Genomic DNA, 22,588 nt, shown 5'->3' on the forward strand with positions numbered 1-22,588 from the left:
GAGTATGAAGTAAAGGTCCCTAGGAATCAAATTTGGGGTGTAGAAATAGTGAGGTGAGGAGACACTAAGATGTCTTGAAGAGGTGACCTTTCCTCAAAGAACTCAAAGAAGTAATTGCAACACACCTTTTCATGACGTCCTACAAAAAGTCACTATTGAAAAACTTGTACCAAAAAAATATGGAACAACCTAAAGCATTGAAACTTTTAGCAGTATTAAAGGAAGGTCTAATGTCTAATCCACACAACAACGTGTTTGCAAGCACACCAGTGTTGTATCTTCTACCTCTCATGACAAATTCCTGGAACTTAATTGCCAGACCTCATATAGGTACTTTACTTACCTACCTAGAAGAATTTCTGTTTGTTTTCCCTTTCGATATGTGTTCTCTCCCAATGTAACAATTGGAAAAAAAAATCTTGTCCATTTCAAATTTTTTTATGAGTAAATAACAGAGGGGTGGTTGTGGTGGGTATCCGAGTGACATATTATTTCACTTGGCCTTTTCTCATTTCACGATACATCTCTGGATGTAACAACATATTCTATTAGAGCATATTAATTGGATCGAAGTTTACGGGTTGTTAAGGTTCCTTAGTGTAAACATACCAAATTAAGTACTAAGTACATTGAAAATCAGGGTTGTACATGTTTAAAACAAATGAAAAAAAAAACAGAACTGTAAGGTGGCATTATGGCCTCACTGTCCTCTCAGTGCATCTCGTAATGATTCTTAAGTTGGGGAAGATCCTATAGTACTTGGTAAATCCATCCTTTAGGTCTTGACAACTTAGGGATCGTTTGATTTATTAAGGTAAAGTGTAGGTACTTGCAAATTTGAATATTATCGAATACTAGCAGGGGGTTCCGGATAATATTCTATCACACCAGGAGGTCCGCGCCAATATTATTTATATGGGCGGAGAATTTGCGTAATTACATCTATTTTATGATTGGCTAGTATATTTCCCCCATCTTTTGGTAAAAGTAGCGTGAGCCTATCAGCTTTTGAGATCGATTTAGGAACTTTTAGGTGCTTTAGGTATAACTTTAGCTAGGTTCAATCTCGAAATCACTTCTTGTTCGTTCGTCGAGTCGTAGATACGTGAGTGTAGTACAGACCAGTACTTAGGCGATCTATGAATTGGTGGACTTGAGCATTTGGTCCGTTTTCCTTCGACTTAATCGTTTGAAAACGTATTCTTTTCTCCTGTTTACCCTTATTAGGGTTCGGTTACCTAATTTGTACCTTAATTAAGAGCAATCAACCCATTGATGTTATACCTCTTGATATGGACGGCTAATGTAAATCGCCAGAAATGAGGCAAGCTTCGCTGGAGACGTCTGCTGAGACGCATGCGCAGTTGTTATTTACACCACATTTCTTCTCTTATCAAGGTCATCAGTACATGTAACTACGGTGTTGTGATGCAAACATAACATAAAAATTACCCCTGAATACTGCACAGCGCATGCATCCAGCCACATGTCTCCAGAGATTCTTGCTTCACTTTTATAAATTTTTTAAGGCTATTCTCTACCCCAGTGAAAACGTTCGAAATATGAAGCCGATTTGTTTGTTATTTTCATCGTTCGTTCATAAGATTGCATGTAATCGAGTGAACGAATTTAGTCGTACTTATGTCCCGCGACCCGCTCCCATCAAAACTTCAGACGGGGATTTCTCCGTGAATTTTAAAAATTCTTTCAATTTTTTTTCACCAATGCTAATAATTTATCATTAAAAGCGAGGGTATGTAGCCATATTTTCCAATTTAGCTTTTCCAACGGAGATCTGAGCATCAATAATACCTCCATTCAATTCCCAATGACGGCCACAAAATGACATAAATCAAAAATATCTCGACATACCCTCGCTTTTGAATGTTTTCTGAGTAAAATAAACCAAACCCCACGAAAATCCGTCCAGTAGTTTTCGCACAATCCCCGGCCAAAGTTCGTAGTTTTCATCAAAAATCGCTACTGATAACAGGGGTAGAGAATAGCCTTAACGTTGCTGCTAGCCGTCCATATCAAGAGGTATAACGTCAATGAATCAACCACTTCATCTTAGTTGCCCTGTCGTGGAATTGTGATTAATTAAGTTCTCATTGGTGAATTAGTGGTGAATTTGACGTGATTAGGCGGTCGAGCATAGTGTCTCTGTTCTAATTATGCTATCTGGTAAAATTGTAAATTGGTGAATGTATATATTTGAAGAAAACCTTATAATAAATTAAGAGAATGTAATTTGTTACACCGATTACATTGGAGAAACTAACGAAAGTGTTATTATTCCACGAAAGTGGGTCTAATTGATACATTAGTTGGTATTTATGTTGACGTATCCGACACTATAGTAGTATAACCGCCGAGCTAGCAAGGGGTAAGTGTGAATAAGTTCCTTCTTGATATTACAAAGAGCCGTATAAGGCTTCTGGTAATCTTTCACCTGCTAAGGAATATTTCTCATCCTCTCTCTTATTACCATATGTGCATGTTTACAGTCTAACAGAACGATTCATTTTTGAACATTTTTCCAGTTTTGTTAGGAGGTTCATCCAAATACAGCAATAGATGGTGTTTTTTAGACAGTTCATGCTCAAGAAATGAACATGGAAATACATTGAAAAATGCACAGAATTTTTATCTTTTCATTTCAAGAACAAAAAATTCAATCTCGCATAATTTTCAATTTGATAGGTTTTTTCACTAAAAATTGCCCATACAGGTGTTAATGTGTTAATCTGTTGATTTGGGCAAAATTTTGCTTAAAAATTATCAAGAATCGTCATAAAGCGCGCAGAAACAGTCATTGATCACCGGATATAGTATTATAATAAATTCACCACAAGTTTTCATTGTCAGTAAATTTTATCCCGTAATAGTTCTTATAGAAAAACTGCGTTGATGAATTTTTTTCACCAAAAATTGTCACTACACTTATTGGAATGTCCAAAAAATAATTATAGGTCATCGGAAACTGGATTATAACAAATTTACGTAGGTATTTGTTGATTTTAATTCTGATCTGGTTATTACTTATTCAGTTGAAGCACAATACGATTATTTAAAGCTCATCAGAACTCGAACTGAACTTTGTCTGGATGGTAAAATGTAATGCAACGACAAAATTCCATCTCGTATGTACTTAATTTCTAATGGTTTTCACTTAATAATGAGATATGTAAGGTGCACCGGGGGAAGTCCGAATTCGGGGTAAGTCAGAAAAACTGCTCTAGCTCTTAGAGGCTTATATCTGCTGAAGCGCTACCCAGGGGTAAATTGAGGGTACTACCCCTACTTCATCACAGCATAAAAAATTTCGCGACCCAGTTTCACTTTACAGGCTTTTGATTGGCTCTTTTTTAGTTGCTGTTCCAGTGTTTTTCAAACTGCTTTTTACCTCAGAAGAAATGATCAGTAAAAGTGATATTATAAGTGAAAGTATTCCTAAAACAATAATGTAAAACCCCAAGTATTCAATTTTTTTAAATTTTCAATTATTCATTATTTATATCGCTTTTTCTGACTTACCCCCTAAATTAGTGCTATGGGGTAAGTCAGAAAAGTGAACATTGATAAGTAGGATTGGACTTCATCAATGTGTAATACGTAGAATGATATGTTTTCGAGGTCGTAGAATCCGAATCTGGAGTTATTTTTTTTGTAGGAGTGCGGGTGAGGCGTGGGGAGGGGTCAATTCCAAATTTTTCCTACATTATTGTGTAATATGTCGATTGATATGTTTTCGAGGTCGTAGAATCCGGATCTGCAGTTATTTTTTTGTAGGAGTGGGGGGTGAGGCGTGGGGAGGACAAAATTTCAAATTTTTCACACATTATTGTGTAATATGTCGAATAATATGTTTTCAAGGTCGTAGAATCCGAATTTAGAGTTATTTTTTCGTGGGAGTTGGGGTGGGGGGTGAGGCGTGGGGAGAGGGAATATTTCAAATTTTTCCTACATTATTGTGTAATATGTCGAATAATATGTTTTAGAGGTCGTAGAATTTGAATCCGGAGTCATTTTTTGTGGTGAAGGTGGAAGGTGAGTCGTAGGTTCGTATGGGTGGGGGATTTCAAATTTTGCTTATGTTATGAAAAATTTTCAAAATCGGTTGAAATGGGGCTGAGAAAAGTGTTACTGAAATTTCAAAAAAGGGGGGTTCCGCAAAAAGGGGAGGGGGTGTGGATCTGAAATTTTTTGCGCGGAGGTTTCTCTATGGTACCCACCTTTCATGTTAAACGCTTTCGGGGACCATTTCACCCCTCTTAGGCGCCTATAGCCTTCATGTATTTTTCAGGGAACCCCCCTTTTTTGAATGGTTGTGGTTCCACCCCCCCCTTGGGGGTAGAAGGAAAGTTGATATATCACTAGATCGGAAATTTGACGTAGATTCTTGTATCTAACCTCATTATTCGCTAAAATGCAATGCGGGGGAGAAAATTGCAAAAAACTAGTTTTTGGGGGCTTAGATCCACTCTGGGGGAGAACGCACTCTAGGGACGACCGGGGACTCATCGGATTCGTGTTCAGCACAAAAAAATGGACCAGTATACCAAAATTCAGCTTTCTCCCTCACTTTTCCCAATGACCCTTTTTTTTCATCTAATTTTCCTGGACTAAAATATGATTATGGGTAGGTAGGTACCTACTTTCAGAAATTTCGGTCGATCGAAGATGAAAAGTGCTTACTTTGTATAACTTTGAAGCTGATTCTTTTATAGAAAATTTACTCGTTCCACTGAATCCCTTCAAGATGCAGAAGCTCTGGTCCAAGATGCTAATAAAATGGCCCCTTTGGAAGCAGTATTCTTCGCATCAGTGGTAAATCGATGAGATTTTTCATACCTACCAATCTACTTTTCAAAACAAAACGAAAACTAGGTAATTCGTAGTAAAATCGTGTTTGAAGGAAACAATTGGCAAAAAAGCCCATTATATGGACTTGGCAACTCGAAAACTCAACCCAAATATTCATCTTGTGAGTATATTCTCCGGCGGTCTTAAAGAATGTGAATCAAGACGATTTGCAGGATCACCCGCAGTTGTATTTCATGGCAATAGATCAACCCATAAACTATCTGCAGTTTTACCTCTCATCGACGATGTTCTGTCGCAATTCGACAATAGCAATTCGCCTACTCTTTATCGTTTCAAAAATACAGGTTCGATTAGTGCAATCATTTTCAAGAACTCGGCTATTTCTCAATTGAGAATGTTTCAACTTAAGATTTTCAACTTTCAGAAAACAAAACTGCCGAGTCAGCGTTGAGATATTATTTACCTCACGATATTAGTATATTGGAGGAAATCGCTGATGATTTATCGGATAAATTGGAATTCGTCGAAGTTACTACAAAAACGCCTCGATATTCGAGTCTAAAGGACTGCTTCCCAATTTTTATAATTTCCACTCTTGGCCCTAAGCCATTGCAAAGTTTGCTGTCAAATCTTATGAGCCCAGCTTTTTGCTCTAACACTGGAACGAGTAAATTTTCCATAAAAGAATCAGCTTCAAAGTTATACGAAGTAAGCACTTTTCATCTAAGATCGACTGAGCTCTCTGAAGGTACCTAAAAGTACCTACACCTAATCATATTAAAATTATTTTACAAAATTTCTTTTGAATTTTCAGTCTCTGAATAGCATCCAAAGTAAAGCAGGAGTTACTCTCTTATCGGAAACGTGGGCTACTTCGATAGCTTTCGAATTGATAAAACTACTGGATGAGGATAAAAGAAAATATCGACTATTTACTTTGGAAGGTAATCCACTCACTTGGAAGGATCGTATAAGAAGTCTTGGCCCAATGGATTCGAGTCAATTTGAAAATAATTTAATCGCTGAGTTATTTAATATTAACCCCGAAGTAAGAATTTATTTATTATTAGGTATCTACCAACGTTTTTTTAGGCCTATCGTATATTAATATCTATCCATAATTATTAATTTTTCAGATCCGTTTGGATACTTTACTAGGAGTGAATAAACCATTACCTCAAAAAATATCAGATTATTTGTACAGTCAAAATTACCCATCCATTAATATTTTCAGTATTTTAAAAATACTTGAATCCATTCAGTTTGGATTAGAAATGATTTCCAAATATGAATACAATGACGAATTCATCAAAAATACTATCTTTTTGCTACAAAATCCAAACGAAAATAAACCATTGCGGGTAAGTTTTGAAAACAATTTAAAATGCTCTTAAAATGAGACGAAAAGCAGATTTCCTAAAATTTTACTTATTTTTAGATTTCTGTCACGAGTGAAGTGTTTGTTTATGAAGAAGAAAATTATCAGAAATTTTTAAGCAGTTATGAAGTTTCGAAGAAAATAAATGGCGATATTCTGTACACTATTATGGTATGATTGAGAAGTAAACTATTTGTATGTAGATAAATGATTCGTTGAATAATGTACAAATAAACGATGTTATTTTCATATTATGTAAAATATTATTTATTTTCATCTGCTATAAATTAGCGTTTGTCTATTGATTTTGATATTGAGAAAAAAAGTTGACATTAATTGTCTCTGGTAAGGATAAATGAAGAGTGAGTTTTAATACATTGCAATTGAAATATTTTGATTTTCAATAAACAGTTAGTCAGTAAGTATGGGTGCAATAGTAATTTTTGTGAGAAAATCGATTGAAAAAAAAGTACAACGCTCTATTAAAAACAAATACATAGGTATTTTTTCTCACAAAAAATTATTTATAAAATTTCAAAATTGGTGGATTTGAAAAAAGCGAGTGAGTACCTATTGCAAAAAAAAAGATTTCCCTCTTTGTTTGTTGTTTTTGTCAAAAATGACTCACAATGTAAATGGTTCCAATTAGTTATGATTGAAAAAGAACCTCATAAAAATATCCTATTGGTAGATAGCGCTTTAATAGAAAGCCAAATAATCAATTAGGTAAAAATTAGAATTAATTATATACACGTTATCGAAGTGTTAAAATGTAAATAAGTTTGAATAAAATGTTATAAAAAACGTACCTATTTAAAAATGTGAAGTTGAATTCTGAAATTAATACGTTGGTGTCAAACACCATATTTGGCGACGAGAATGGCTCAACTTGATGCGGCTGCAGTGGCACGGCTTTTAGCGAGTATCGAAACTTTGGCAACAGCAAGTACCGGAAGACGGCCTCAAACAGAAAACCAGTCACCAGCACTGCCGTTTCAACCCTATAAAGAAGCAGACGAATCATTTTCTTCGTTTTTGGAAAGGTTAGAAAACCACATCTCTTATCGAGCAATTCCAGAAACAGATAAAGCCAAGGTATTTATCAACTCGTTATCACCGAAGCATTACTCCTTATTGAAAACTTTGGTTCAACCAAGTTTACCGAAGGATAAAACCTATGACGACTTAACTAAGGATTTACAAGCTCATCTAGAACCTCAGCCGAATCATGTTGCGGAACAATATAAAGGCTATAGGTGGATAAGTATGGTGAATTTGCCCCCGAGAGCTTCAGGGTTGATATTTGCATGGAAGGTTGGTACCCTTGAGCACCTTCCGTCACGAAAGTTTCAGACCCCTGGACCCCCCCCGTTTTTGAGAAACCCCCCCTTTTCTAAAATTACAATAACAATTTTTTTCTCAGCCCCATGTGAACCGATTTTTTTAATTTTTTGGTATGTTGTAAACATCCATAAGAGGCATCCTCACAAAAAATTTCAACCCCCTCCCCCCATATTTTCCCCTCAAAATGGCGTTTTTTAGTTTTGTTTGCCCGTTTTAGCAATGATCATGATTCGGCACAAAAATGCGAATAGCATTTTTAAATGTATTTTTGACTCCTACAAAACATATATTTTTTTCAAAAAAAATTTTTTGGTGGGCCGTGGTCAAAAATTGAAAAAATCATCAGAGGGGGTTAAAAATGGATTCTGGTGTAAATCATTGTATTTGGTAAACAAGGTGTCGTTTCCATATGAATCGAACCCCCCGAACACGAATATGACGCCCAATCTTATGCTACCCTCATCCACACCCCTCCAGCGCCTCTGCCCCCTTCTCAATTTTTACTATACCAAAAGTTCAGCTATTTTCGTAATATTGGTGTCGTTTCCAAATGAATCGAACCCCCCGAACACGAATATGACGTCCAATTTTACGCTACCCTCATCCACACCCCTCCAGTGCCTTAGCCCCCACCTCCCCAGTTGACCACATGCTAGCAAAAAGCTAGCGTTTTATTCGCGTTTTGATAAGTTGCTAGCAATTTACTCGCTTTTTGTGGCCAGCAATAATTATCTCGCTAAAAGTAAGCGATTTTCTTGCAGTTTTTCGCTAGCAAATTCAATTCTAGCAATTTTCGAGCTGTTTTCCAGCGACTCTCAGCTAGCTTTTACTTCACTTTAACTTGCTCGCCTTATGCTAGCGTATTACTAGCGGATACTTGCTCGCAATTCTATGCTAGGACAGTTCAAGCAATATTCTCGCATATCTCAGCTAGCTTTTACTTCACTTCATACATGCTTGCCTGATGCTAGCGTATCACTGATGGATACTTGCCAGAGTACTGCACGGTTAAGTTAAAATAGCCGGATAACCGCCGGAGCTATCGGCTAATTTAACTACAGGTTACAAACTGCAGTTACTTTTGTCGGCGCGCGCAACCAGCGGTAAGTTAGGTTAATAACCATACGTTAACCGCATTCGGTTCTCTGGTGTCTCAACAATACATTTTGGTGACTCATCAAACAGATAAGACAGAATCGAACATTACATTTCCGATAAGAGCGCGGTATAATCGCAGGTAGTTTAGTCATTTTAACTACAAAATTATCCGCATAGGCTAACGCTAATATAACTGCTTTTGGATGAGTTATATTTGGTAGCTTACCGCACACGACACGCGACTAACGCAGATAACTTTTAACTATACCGTGCAGGACTCTGATACTTGCTTGCAATTCTATGCCAAGAAAGTTCAAGCAATATTCTCGCATATCTCAGCTAGCTTTTGCCTCAATCTATACCTGCTCGCTTAATGCCAGCGTATCACTGACTAATATGTACCTGCTCACAGTTTTATGATAGGAAACTTCAGGTAATATTCTTGCATCTCTGAGCTAGCATTTACTTAGCCATCTGGCTCTAGAAAAATGTAAGCATATCTCTAGTTTCTGCATCTGGTGACTTGGCGTTTTCTTTATAGTCAAATGATAGGAACGTGCTACCAGATCTTACGCATTTCTCACCAATAAACCTTTTTCTGCGTTATTTATTGTAGCAAATGCGAGCAAGTATCTTTTCCATCCCTCAGCGCGCATACAAAAATCATTAAAAATATTCCTGCATATGACAATAGGAGTAATTGCACCCCCCCCCCCCCCGCCGATCTTCCGGGGCAACTTTTTTCTTAAAGGGGACAACAAAATTTCATCAAATGGACATGGAAAGCTGTAGTTTACTCTACACTCCAATTTTAACACCCTCTGAAGACGACTTCAGGTGGGTTCAAGTCATTTTAGAGCCTCCAGTAGGCTTTTGAAACTTGAAATTCCCACAACATTAATTAATCAATTGGAGTTGGCAAGCTGAAATTTACTTCGCAGGTTTCAAATGGTTTTGAAGCTTCCAGCTACTTTTAGGAAATTCCAATTTTCCAAAAAACGCCATACAACCTTCGAAAATTCGCTGGAGGCTCCAAAACGACTTGAAATCCACAAGCAGTCGACTTCGTAGCGTATTAAAATTAGTTTGCAGAATGAATTTCGACTCTCCATCTCAGTTTGATGAAATTTTGTGAAAATTTAAAGTTTCAAAAATCTGCTGGAGGCTCCAAAACGACTTGAAATTCACCTGCAGTACTTCGTAGCGTATTGAAATTAGTTTTCAGAATAAATTTGAGCTTTACAACTTCAATTTGAGTTTCAAAAATCTGCTGGAGGATACAGAACTGCTCAAAACAAGTTGAAACCGTTTCCCATCGATTTGGCATGTCGAAAATAGGGTATATCCCAAATGTCAGGTTTCTTGGTCAATTTGGTAAAATTTTGATTTTTTCTCACATTTTGGCCAAAATTTGATTTTTGAAAATTCACCGAAAATCGAAAAAGGTACTTTACCACTTGAAATTTTGACAGGTGATGAATTTTTGCATGATCTTTCGATCTACGTTTGTAAGGTTTGAAAAATTTCGTGCACGTCCTATGTTGAAACGCGAATTCTGCGATTTCGGCTGACCTTTCAATCAAAATTGCCGCCATTTTGTAAGTAAGGCCAATTTTTTTTTCAGCAAGTTTGCTTTAAAATGTTCCTTAGGATGTCCCCTTTGAGGAAAAAGTTGTCCCGGAGGATCGGCAGGGGGTGCAATTACTCCCATTGCCGTGGACTAAAATGTTGTTCAAAAATTTTGAAATTTTTCCTTTTCATGGTTTGTTTGATACTTCATTTTCAAATTTTAAATTTTGACAATTTTTCTATTTAAAAAAAAAACTTCATTTTTTATTTAATAAAGAGATTTTTCAACATAAGCGCTAGCATAATGCTAGCGAATTGCTAGCGTCGATCTCTCTCATGGTATAGTTTGCTACTCTTAGATAAAGTGTGTCATCAAGTTGAATATAAGCTCAAGGTGGTATCTTGTTGAAAAGTAAGAAGAGTGACATCACTCTTCTTATACTATCCCAAGATGCTAGCGTTATGCTACCTCTGAGCTGGGACAGTCGCCTAATTTTTGGAATTTCCTGGAAAACTACCACCTGTTAAAGGTAAACACCCAGAATTTTTAAAAATTAATTAATAGTAATTACTTTACTGATCAAAGTTTTTCTACGCTAGCAAAATGCTAGCTTCTTGCTAGCATAATTTGCGCTAGCGTAAATGGTGCCGGAATATGAGACACTTTTTGCAAAAATTGCTAGCAAATCAGTCGCGATTTAGTTGCATGTACGTAGCAGAATGCAGAGCAAAGTGCCAACAAAATGCTAGCTTTTTGCTAGCTTTGTGCCAGCTACGTGCTAGCTATTTGTGCGCAATTCTGCTACTCTAATGCGACCTAATCGCAACTGATTTGCTAGCATTTTTTTAAAAAAGTGTCTCAAATTCCGGCACCATTTACGCTAGCACAAAATTTGCTAGCATTTGGTCAACTGGGTCAATTCCTACTATATTAAATATTGAGCTATTTTCATAATGTTGGTATCGTTTCCATATGAATCGAACCCTCCGAACACAAATATGAATTCCAATTTTTTGCTACCCTCATCCACACCCCTCCCCAGTGCGTCTGCCCCCAACTCAATTTTCACTATATTGAAAGTTCAGATATTTTCATAATGTTGGTGTCGGTTCTATATGAGTCGAACACCCCGAACACGAATATGAAGTCCAATTTAGCTCTACTCTCATCCATCGCCTTTCATGCTACAGCCAGCTCGACGATTTTTATTATTTGAAATGCTAAACCGATTTTCATAATGCTGGGTGTCATTTTAGCACGAATGGAAACCTCGAAACTTGAATGTTAAAGTTTGAACCTTGCGATGGTCATTGTTTTACGAGTTTTCAACCTTCGCGAAACATACTTTTAAAAGTAATAACAACCCGAGTAATTATTTGTAGAAGATTGATCAGAGTTGGTGAAAACATTTATGGTTTAGGTGGGGGCGGATGCACTGTATAGGAATGTGGTTGAGGTTAGCATAAAATTGGACTTCATATTCGTATTAGGGGTGTTAGATTCATATGGAAACGACACCAACATTTTGAAAATATCTGAACTTTCAATATATAGTGAAAATTGAGTTGGGGCAGAGGCACTCGAGGGGTGTGGATGAGAGTAGCATAAAATTGGACGTCATATTCGTGTTCGGAGTGTTCGACTCATATGGAACCAATACCAACATTACGAAAATATCTGAACTTTCAATATAGTGAAAATTGAGTTGGGGGCAGACGCACTGGGGAGGGGTGTGGATGAGGGTAGCAAAAAATTGGAATTCATATTTGTGTTCGGAGGGTTCGATTCATATGGAAACGATACCAACATTATGAAAATAGCTCAATATTTAATATAGTAGGAATTGAGGTGGGGGCTAAGGCACTGGAGGGGTGTGGATGAGGGTAGCGTAAAATTGGACGTCATATTCGTGTTCGGGGGGTTCGATTCATTTGGAAACGACACCAATATTACGAAAATAGCTGAACTTTTGGTATAGTAAAAATTGAGAAGGGGGCAGAGGCGCTGGAGGGGTGTGGATGAGGGTAGCATAAGATTGGGCGTCATATTCGTGTTCGGGGGGTTCGATTCATATGGAAACGACACCTTGTTTACCAAATACAATGATTTACACCAGAATCCATTTTTAACCCCCTCTGATGATTTTTTCAATTTTTGACCACGGCCCACCAAAAAATTTTTTTTGAAAAAAATATATGTTTTGTAGGAGTCAAAAATACATTTAAAAATGCTATTCGCATTTTTGTGCCGAATCATGATCATTGCTAAAACGGGCAAACAAAACTAAAAAACGCCATTTTGAGGGGAAAATATGGGGGGAGGGGGTTGAAATTTTTTGTGAGGATGCCTCTTATGGATGTTTACAACATACCAAAAAATTAAAAAAATCGGTTCACATGGGGCTGAGAAAAAAATTGTTATTGTAATTTTAGAAAAGGGGGGGTTTCTCAAAAACGGGGGGGGGGGGTCCGGGGGTCTGAAACTTTCGTGACGGAAGGTGCTCAAGGGTACCAACCTTCCATGCAAATATCAACCCTGAAGCTCTCGGGGGGCAAATTCACCATACTTATCCACCTATAGCCTTTACGAAGTTTACCCAGAAAGAAAACGAAAGTTTAAGCGATTTTCTTGGCAGACTACGGCAAGCTGCGGGTAAGTGTGATTTCAAATGTCCACACTGCAGTAAATCGACGATCGAAACACACCTCCGTACTCAATTTATTTGCGGCATAAACGACTCGGAAATACGTGAAAAACTGTTGCAAGATGCCACTCTGACAACCGATGGTGCGTTGAAACAAGCGAATGTATTCGAAAGCTCACATGGTGTAGAAATGTTTCAAATAATCATCAATCTGCTAAAATTGGTAAGATTATGAAGAATAAATCTTCAAATTCGAGAAGTGATTCACAAACCGAAGAACACAAACCGAAATCTAAATGTTATCGATGCGGCTATAAAAATCATTCCGGTGCGGACTGTAAGTACAAATCTGCAACCTGTGATAAGTGCAAAAAAATCGGACATTTAGCGAATATGTGTAAAACAAAATCGACAAATTCAACAGAAGATCGGAAAAAATCAGTGAAATCTGTTGATAAACGTGATAATGATGCTATTAGAGACGAACGTGATATGCAGTGTTGTCATAACGTTATTCATAACGTAACGAAAAAACGAAAAAACTGAAAAAACTGGAATTTTTTCCGTTATAATAACGTAACGATAAACGAAAACGAAATTTGTTGCAGAAGAAACCGTAACGAAATTATAACGTTACAAAAAATCTTAATGCTATAACGAAACGGAAAATGGAAAAAATTCCGTTATTTTTTCAGTTTTTTTTTCGTTTTTTTTGCTTTTTTTCTTCAATTTTTTGGGCAAAATGATTAAAAAATCATTAAGTAATCAATGAAAAATTGAAAAAGTTGGTTTTTGCCCTCGCTTTTCTCAGGCTATTTGCTCTTCTTTTCCCTCATTAAAAACTTATTGTTTATACATTATTCAAGAAATGTTTAAAGTTTGAGTTTGAATCAGAAAAATAAACTCCTCCCTTCATAAAGAAACCTTTTTTTTTTACTTCTCAAAAGTCAAAATATTATTAAATTTTTGAAACTTTGAATTTTGAAAGCTTTTGGCCTCGCTTCATTTGGGCTTGTTTGCTTTTCCTTTTTGAGTCCGAATTTAAAAAAAAATAATCATCATTCAAATTTTAAAATTTTGAAGCAAAATAATAAACTTTTTATAAGTAACTGATCACACAAAAAAACGTCGTTTTTATGCCTCTCAAAATACTGATTTTTGAGAGCTTTTGCACTCAGTTCGCTCGGGCTTGTTTGCTTTTCTCTTTTCATTTTGGATTTTTCAAAAAAAAAATCATTCAAATTCTATTGCTTTTATGCCTCCTGGAATACTAATTTTTGAGAGCTTCTGTCCTCGCTTTACTCAGTCCTATTTGCCTTTCTTTTTCCATTTTCAATTTTTCAACAAAAAAAGACTATTCAAATTTCAAAATTTTAAAGCTAGGTAATAGTAATATGAAATATTTGCAATTGAAATTGAAGAATTCGACTTAAATTTGATTTTAAGCAAACATGATGTGATATTCATTCATCAATTTTAAAATTGAACATTAATTTTTAAAAATTCATCTCTAATAACTTCATGTTTTGTTTTTTTCTTGTTAAAATTGAAAAACTGGAATAAAATTTGAAATTTCACATTTTTTGCAAAAATTTGGCTAAGAACTTGAACATAAATTGCAACACCCCCCCCTTCTTCAAAAAATTTCATAAGTGTTCGAAAATGATTTCCTGAAGCCTGAAAGTTGTACTAAAGTCCTATTTTTTCATTTTTAAATAATTTTGTTAGACACCCTGAAAAATAGAAGTACTTTGTACTTTTTTCAGTTTTTACTTTTTTTTTCAGAGAAACCCCCAATTTGGGCATTTCTGTGCTATAACGAAAAACGAAACGAAATAACGAAATAACGGAAAAACAAAATGATGTAATAACGTTAAACAAAAAACATAATGTAACGGAATTATCTGTGCAACGAAATAACGGAAAAATAATGTAACGAAAATTTCATTGAATCTGAAACGAAACAATATAACGTAACGAAAAAAAAATTTCGTTATGACAACACTGGTGATATGTATCAGGTAAATACCTCGAGCAACGCGAAAAATAAGCTCCTTATCAACGTTAATGTAAACAATACTACGATTCTGATGGAAGTAGATACCAGAGCTGAAATTTCAGCTATGTGTTTGGAAGAATTTCGCCGAAAATTCGGTAATATGAAGCTTGAACCAGCTGATTGTTCGCTTCGTTTGTATTTCAAAGAAGAAAGTTCACCACTAGGGTATGTTACCTTAGATATCGAATATAATGGTGTAAAATCTCGCGGTAAATTATACATACCTGATACCCAAACAGCTGATACGGTCATTGGGCGAGATTGGCTTACTTCATTTGGTCTAATTAAAGGAAATTTGATCCATATCAACAATTTGGTCACGACTACGCTCAACAAAGATAACGATCCTTCAGGTCAACTTGAACTTGAAGAAATGAGGAGCTGAGAATCAAAACTCACATTTGCCACCATAAACGATTTTGAGAAAAAATGCGAATAACTGAGTTAGTAGTGTTGCCAGTTGAAAAAACTTATAATACCAAAATGAATCATTAGATAGCGCTACTAGCACACGATTCCGTGTGTTGGCTGATTTTCACCTAGCTCCCTTCTGCTTTAATATCCAGACAAAGAATGGCAAATGTGAGTTTTGACTCCAAGATTTGCGATCAAATTTTTTTTCACTGTTTTAATTACGACGATAGGGAAAAGTTTGATAACAAGCTGAATTTTGGTACTCGGGGTTTTTTTGATACGCTGAACACGAATTTGGAGTGTCCAGGTGAATCCGATGTACGCTTCCCCCTTTTTTGTGTACGTTGAGCCCCCAAATTGGTTTTTTTGCGTTTAAGTCCGAAAATATGCAATTTTATGCAAAATTTATGTTTATTGGGTCGCAGAATACGAATTTGACAATATTTTTTTTGTAGGGGTTGGGGGGTGAGGGGGTGAGGGGGGGCGAGCATTTCAAAATTTGACTATAATGATGTGTGATATGTCGAAATGTATGTTTTTGAGGGTGTAGATCACGAATTTGACAATATTTTTTTCGTAGGGGTCAATGGTGGGGGCTGAGGGGTAAAAATGGTTAAAAATTCAAAATTTGACCATAATGATGTGTGATACGTCGAAATGTATGTTTTTGAGGGTGTAGATCACGAATTTGACAATATTTTTTTCGTAGGGGTTAATGGTGGGGGATGAAGGGGGTGAAAAATTCAAAATTTGACCATAATGATGTGTGATATGTCGAAATGTATGTTTTTGAGGGTGTAGATCACAAATTTGACAATATTTTTTTTCGTAGGGGTGAATTGTGGGGGATGAAGGGGGTGAAGACGGTGAACAATTCAAAATTTGACTATAATGATGTGTGATATGTCGAAATGTACCAAGTATGAATAATTCAACTGAAAGTGAGTAATTTTCAACAATTTACTCGATTTTAGTTGTTATAAAGTCATTATAGAGGTTTAATTTACGTTAAAACTCCGTTTTTGCCTACTCTGCTACATAAATAGGAATAGAACAAATTTTTGCACGTAGATGCACGGGAAATCCCAGGGGCTAGTACTTAAGATAGTGTATTTCAAGATGTCATTTGCCATTTTTGCCCCCGAATGCCCCGGCGACCACAACAGTCAATTATAGTGAAAAATCATGGTGAATTTTGTTTAAATGTTACAAATTTTTTCTTCCAGAGACTTTGACGGCTCTCCAATAGAAAATTCTCCATCCCCCACCCTTCACCTTTTCTACACCTTCAAAAACATACATTTTGACATATCACACATCATTATGGTCAATTTTTCACCGTTTTCACCCCCTTCATCCCCCACAATTCACCCCTACGAAAAAAATATTGTCAAATTCGTGATCTACACCTTCAAAAACATACATTTCGACATATCACACATCATTATGGTCAAATTTTGAATTTTTCACCCTCTTCATCCCCCACCATTAGGGCAAATGTGCCTAAGTTTGCGCACCTAATTTTCAAACAGTCACTACTTTTTATGAAAAGGAGCTAGAATATTGAAATTTGTACAGAAGGTTCTTCAAACATTTGGCTATGATTTGCGCCAGAAATAAAATTTTTAATCGATTTAGTTTTTGATATTTTGACCAAAAACTAAAAAAAGTCAAATGCGCAAACTTAGGAATATGCCTTCCTAAGATTGCGCATTCACCTTCCCAAGATTGTGCACCAGTGAAAAACATAGAAATTCGTCAATATTGTTTAATTTATGATGAAAGCAAACAAAATGTCTCACATGAACGTGCATTTGAAACTTCTGAGTGAACCACACTGGAAATGCGCTCATATGGTATTTCCAGCATTACACCCATTTCTCTCTAGCTTTTGACAAGGAGTAAACTCGATACACATAGAAGCTGTCATTTCATTCAAATAAATTGAATTCTTAATAAAAATTTCGAAAAGTACATATCATTATTAGTCTAGAAAAGTAGCAAAAAATAAAAATCGCAATCTTAGGCACAGGGGTGTTTTTTTAAAAAATTGAAAAATTGAAACCTAATTAAAGCAGAAAATACTTTAAATATATTGTGCTTGTTATAATCCCCAGACAATGACGAATCTAAATATAGCTTATTTAGATCTCTGCTGCCATTTCCATAAAAATTGTCACGTGAGACTTTTATTGGAAAAGTTATAAAAAAATTTGAGAAAAAAGTTTTTCGCTTGTCATTTCGCGACACTTGGTGCTACCATCACCAAAAAACGTGAAGTATGGTCATTTTGATTCTTCTTTCAAGTAAAGGCGGTATCAATGTTGTTACACTCACTGGTTCTGAGAAATCGTTACTGCGCAATCTTAGGAAGCGCGCAAACTTAGGCACATTTACCCTAACCCTTACGAAAGAAATATTGTCAAATTCGCGATCTACAATCTCGAAAACATACATTTCGACATATCACACATCATTATAGTCAAATTTTGAATTTTCAACCATTTTCACCCCTCAGCCCCCACCATTGACCCCTACGAAAAAAATATTGTAAAATTTGTGATCTACACCCTCAAAAACACACATTTCAACATATCACACATCATTATAGTCAAATTTTGAATTTCTCGCCCCCTCACCCTCTCATCCCCCACCCCTACAAAAAAAATATTGTCAAATTCGTATTCTGCGACCCAAAAAACATAAATTTTGCATAAAATTGCATATTTTCGGACTTAAACACAAAAAAACAAATTTGGGGGCTAAGGTCCACAAAAAAAGGGGAAGCGTACACCGGATTCACCTGGACACCCCAAATTCGTGTTCAGCGTATCAGAAAACCCCCGTGTACCAAAATTCAGCTTGTTATCAAACTTTTCCCTATGGAATTTTGCAAACAAAACTAAGTTTTGATTCTAACCCTTGGTTTTGAAAGTGAATTTCACACCAAAATGACTTTGATCCAAAAAAACCGAATATGTCACATTATAGAGTGTAAAACGGTATATCCAAATCTGCCATAAAACGTTTTTTTTTTTTTTTGGCAAATGTGAGTTTTGATTCTCAGCTCCTCAAATATTAGCTGAATATTCAGACGTTTTCGATACTTCATGCGGCGAGTTAAAAAGTCCACCAGCGAATCTACAGTTAGTAAACGACAACGTAACTCCTGTTTGTTTAAAACCTGCACCTCTACCTTATGCGCTCCGCGATCCTGTCGAAAAAGAACTCAAATCGATGGAAGCTAAAGGTCATGTTCGCCGAGTACAACATCCTGAATGGGGTACACCAATAGTACCTGTAGTAAAAAACGGCGATATTCGTATTTGCGGTAATTACAAATTAACTGTGAATAAACATCTAGCAGAGCACAAATGGCCAATTCCGAAACAAGAAGATATTCACGCTAAAATGAGCGGTGGCAAGTATTTATGTAAATTAGATATACAAAGAGCATATTTTCATAAATTGGTGAATGCTGCGTCTGCTAAACTTCAAACTTTGAGTACCCATATTGGTTTTTTCGAAGTTCTACGGTTAATGTTTGGTATAAAACCAGCACCGAATTTCTGGCAAGAAGACTTGGATTTATTGTTCGCTCATCTCAAAGGGTTTGCAATATTTTTTGACGATCTCAAAATTCAAGGTAAAACTATCAAAGAAGTTTTGAAACGTTTGAGATTAGCTCTACAAATATGTCGCGAAAACGGAATTAAATTGAATCGTGCAAAATGTCAGTTTTTAAAAACGAGTATCAAATACTTGGGTTTTCGTTTAGATGCTGATGGTATTCATAAAACTAAAGAAGGCATCGAAACTATTATGAAGGCAGTCGCTCCGAAAAATATAGACGAATTACAGAGTCTCATTGGTTTAATCAAGTACTATGGAAAATTTTTTCCGAACCTGTCTACGATTATGCAACCGCTGAACGAATTGACGCAGAAAAATAAGTCGTTTCATTGGTCAGCTGAGTGTGAAAAAACGCTGAAAATTATAAAGAAAGAAATTTCCAGCGATCGTTTTTTAACGCCATACAATCCGGATTTACCATTGGTCATCTCATCCGACGCATCATCGTATGGTTTAGGAGCAGTCATGTCTCACATTATTGACGGTGAGGAGAAACCGATCATGTTTGCATCGCGAACGTTATCTAAAGCAGAAAAAGGCTACAGTCAAATAGACAAGGAAGTGTTAGCCATATACTGGTCTCTTCACAAATTTTTCAATTACTGCTACGGTCGTAAATTTACCATCGTAACTGATCAGTGATCATCAACCATTGACGCAAATTTTACATCCGTCAAAAACGTTACCTGCGTTATCAGCAACCAGAATGTTACATTATGATTTGTTTATCTCTGGTTTCAACTATGATATTCGTTATCGTCATTCAAAAGCGAATGCCAACGCCGACTTCTGTTCCAGATTTCCGTTATCTGCGCCTGATACAGTCGACGAACGTGACGAAGATATTTTCGATATTCATTTCATCGAATCTATGAATAATTTGCCGGTAACAGTGAACGAGATTCAAAAAGAAACGATCAACGATGAAGAACTCAGACCTATTTTTAAGAAAGTTCAAATTGGCGCTTCATTGAAAAATACATCATTTTCCCATGTTGAAAATCAAATCAACATTATTAGAGGATGTTTAGTCAAAGGTACAAGAACGATCATTCCAACAAAATTGCAGTCAAAAGTTCTTCAAGAATTGCACAGTGGTCATTTTGGTATTCAACGAATGAAATCACTTGCAAGAGAATTTGTTTATTGGCAGACAATCAATAGTGATATCGAAAATTTAGTGAAAGCTTGTGAAACCAGTCAAAAAAAGCTTCTGAATCCCAAAAAACGGCTCATCATTGGGAGTATGGATCAGTACCATGGGTGCGAATCCATATTGACTTCGGAGAACTTGAAGGTACCAAATTTCTCGCAGTTGTTGACTCATACAGTAAATGGGTCGAAGTTGAGAAAGTTTCATCAACGTCTGCTGATATTACAATTAGTAAGCTGCGGCAAATTTTTTCGAGATTTGGCTTACCGAAGACACTCGTGAGCAGGGGTGCTAACCATAACCGCAAAAAACCGAAAACCATAACTGAAACCCAAACAAGAACCATAATTTTAGCCATTTTCAAACCCTAACTGAAAACAAAAACCGAAATTTCATAGGTTTTTTAAAAACCGTAAAAAACCATAACATTAATAATGAAGCAGAGTGAGTGAAACCGAAACCTAAACCAATACAATTTATTTCGGTTTTTTTCGGTTTTCAGTTTGGGTTTTTTCAGTTTTTTCAATTTTTTTGGGAGGATTTTTTCACATTTTTGACTTTTGAGACTCAAAATCCAGGAAAATTGGTAAATTTACTAATTAGTATTCTTGAAAAATATATAGATATACTTTTTTTAGAATTATTATGACATTACTGCAGTTTGTTTTCTGAGATTGAGAAATTTTGAAGAAATTAAAAAAATATATGTAAAACCGAAAAAAACCGAAAACCGAAACTGAAACTGAAATTTTTGTATATAAGATCAAAACTGAAACTGAAAACCAAAATTTTGAATTTCAAAACCAAACCGAAAATCGAAAAATTTCAAGGAAAAATTGGAGTGAAACCGTAATCGGAATTAAAATAATTAAGGTTAGCACCCCTGCTCGTAAGTGATAATGGTCCCCCATTCACATCCAAGGAATTCGAGTATTTCACTAAACGGAACGGAATTCAACATAAGCGAATTGCACCATATCATCCGAGCTCAAATGGGCAGTGTGAATGTTACATGAAAATCATCAAAGATGGTATTCGTTCGGATAATATACCCGGTTCGTTTGAAGATTTGTTGCTAGATTCCTGCTCAGCTACCGAAGAACGCCTCATACTACTACCGGAGTTAGTCCTGCTCAATTGTTGCTGAAACGAAGCATTCATTCGAGAATCAATTTAGTTAAAGTTTCTATCCACAATGACGTTCAAGATAAGCAGCACAACAATTTGAAAATCGATCGTGACTATCGCTTATCCAGCCTACAACCTGGAGATAATGTACTACTTCGAATGTACAATCCTGATCGTTGGGAACCAGGATTCGTTATAAAACGAGAAGGTCCAGTAAATTGGCAGTGTAAACTTATCAATTCGAATGATATCGTTCGAAGACACATTGACCAAATTCGCAGTGTTGGCCATAACGATATTTTTTTTCGTTCCGTTATTTCGGTACGTTACAAAATTGATATTTTTCTAGTTACGTTTTTTGTTATGGTATTTTGTAATGAAAAAATTGCTGTAACAGTATTTTTCGTTACACCGGTTTTTACATTTTTTCGTTACATTATTTTCGTTATTTCCGTTACAATTTTTTCGTTACAGAAGTGTTTTTTCAACGTATATTTTGATGTAAAATGCATTTGTGGCGGAAAAAATGTGACGAAAAATAACGAAAATAACGTTACAAGAAGGTTCAAATACCAGTGTAACGAAAAAATGAAAAATATAGTGTTACAGCGGACAGCACTCAAAATCAGACAAATGAAAACACTGAAAACTCATTTTTTTGACTTCACTTCAAATTTTCATAGCTACACCTAAAATTATTCACAAATCAGAGTTTTTTTAAGGGTCTCTTTTGTAATTTGTAACTAAAAAAATAACAAAAAAGGTAACAAAATTTTTCCGTTTATCGTTACGTTACGTTTCAGTTACACAACATCACATGATCAAAATAACGTTTTTGTTACAGTCCCGTTACCTGTAACAAAAAAAATTCGTTATTTTCGTTTTTTGTTACAGTTACCATTACGGTACGCCAACACTGCAAATTCGTTTGCGACCTATACCCGAAGTGGAGAAAATTTCACCGGAAGAAGAGGAGAGAGATAACCAAGACGACGACGACGATAATTTGTTGGACTTGGCACCCTCTGCTCCAGCTTTGAATGTGTCACCGGAGCCAACAGCTCAGGCACCAGAACAAATACCCTTACGGCGATCCAGCCGCAACGTTAAACGGCCTACTCGATTGGATTTATAATTTTTTTTCATTTTTTTGAATTTTATTATATGTTTAATCGATAGAGTTAAATTTTGATTTTTTTTAATTGTTAATAATCAAAAATTCTCAAAGAGGAGAGTGATATCGTATTGGTAGATAGCGCTTTAATAGAAAGCCAAATAATCAATTAGGTAAAAATTAGAATTAATTATATACACGTTATCGAAGTGTTAAAATGTAAATA

At 35.9% G+C, this 22,588-nt stretch overlaps 2 protein-coding genes across 2 annotated transcripts; both read left to right on the forward strand.

Moving 5' to 3' along the window:
* Positions 1-4,753: 4,753 nt before the first annotated feature.
* On the forward strand, positions 4,754-6,382 carry LOC135840833 (uncharacterized). The gene is made up of 6 exons (XM_065357554.1): positions 4,754-4,830; positions 4,919-5,171; positions 5,252-5,535; positions 5,642-5,875; positions 5,964-6,188; positions 6,266-6,382. The coding sequence occupies exons 1-6, from the start codon at positions 4,795-4,797 to the stop codon at positions 6,380-6,382; spliced, it is 1,149 nt and encodes a 382-aa protein (XP_065213626.1). The 5' UTR covers positions 4,754-4,794.
* An 8,491-nt stretch (positions 6,383-14,873) lies between these two features.
* Positions 14,874-22,383, forward strand: LOC135839098 (uncharacterized protein K02A2.6-like). Its single transcript, XM_065354973.1, has 6 exons — positions 14,874-15,273; positions 18,402-19,530; positions 19,607-20,398; positions 21,188-21,461; positions 21,598-21,614; positions 22,143-22,383. Exons 1-6 carry the CDS (start codon positions 14,874-14,876, stop codon positions 22,381-22,383), a joined length of 2,853 nt encoding a protein of 950 aa, XP_065211045.1.
* The last annotated feature ends 205 nt before the right edge of the window (positions 22,384-22,588 follow it).

The sequence above is a fragment of the Planococcus citri genome, chromosome 3, assembly GCF_950023065.1.
Source record: "Planococcus citri chromosome 3, ihPlaCitr1.1, whole genome shotgun sequence".
Lineage (NCBI taxonomy): Eukaryota > Metazoa > Arthropoda > Insecta > Hemiptera > Pseudococcidae > Planococcus > Planococcus citri.

Bases quoted from the DNA above. Each gene is read 5' to 3' on its own strand.
- LOC135840833 (XM_065357554.1), top strand. From the start codon at position 4,795: ATGGCCCCTTTGGAAGCAGTATTCTTCGCATCAGTG. The intron at 5,536-5,641 runs GTAAGCACTTTT...TTGAATTTTCAG, and splicing joins CAGCTTCAAAGTTATACGAA to TCTCTGAATAGCATCCAAAG. The intron at 5,876-5,963 runs GTAAGAATTTAT...TTAATTTTTCAG, and splicing joins TATTTAATATTAACCCCGAA to ATCCGTTTGGATACTTTACT.
- LOC135839098 (XM_065354973.1), top strand. From the start codon at position 14,874: ATGTATCAGGTAAATACCTCGAGCAACGCGAAAAATAAGCTCCTTATC. The intron at 19,531-19,606 runs GTTAGCCATATA...GTAACTGATCAG, and splicing joins AGTCAAATAGACAAGGAAGT to TGATCATCAACCATTGACGC. The intron at 20,399-21,187 runs GTGAGCAGGGGT...GTTCGTTTGAAG, and splicing joins TTGGCTTACCGAAGACACTC to ATTTGTTGCTAGATTCCTGC.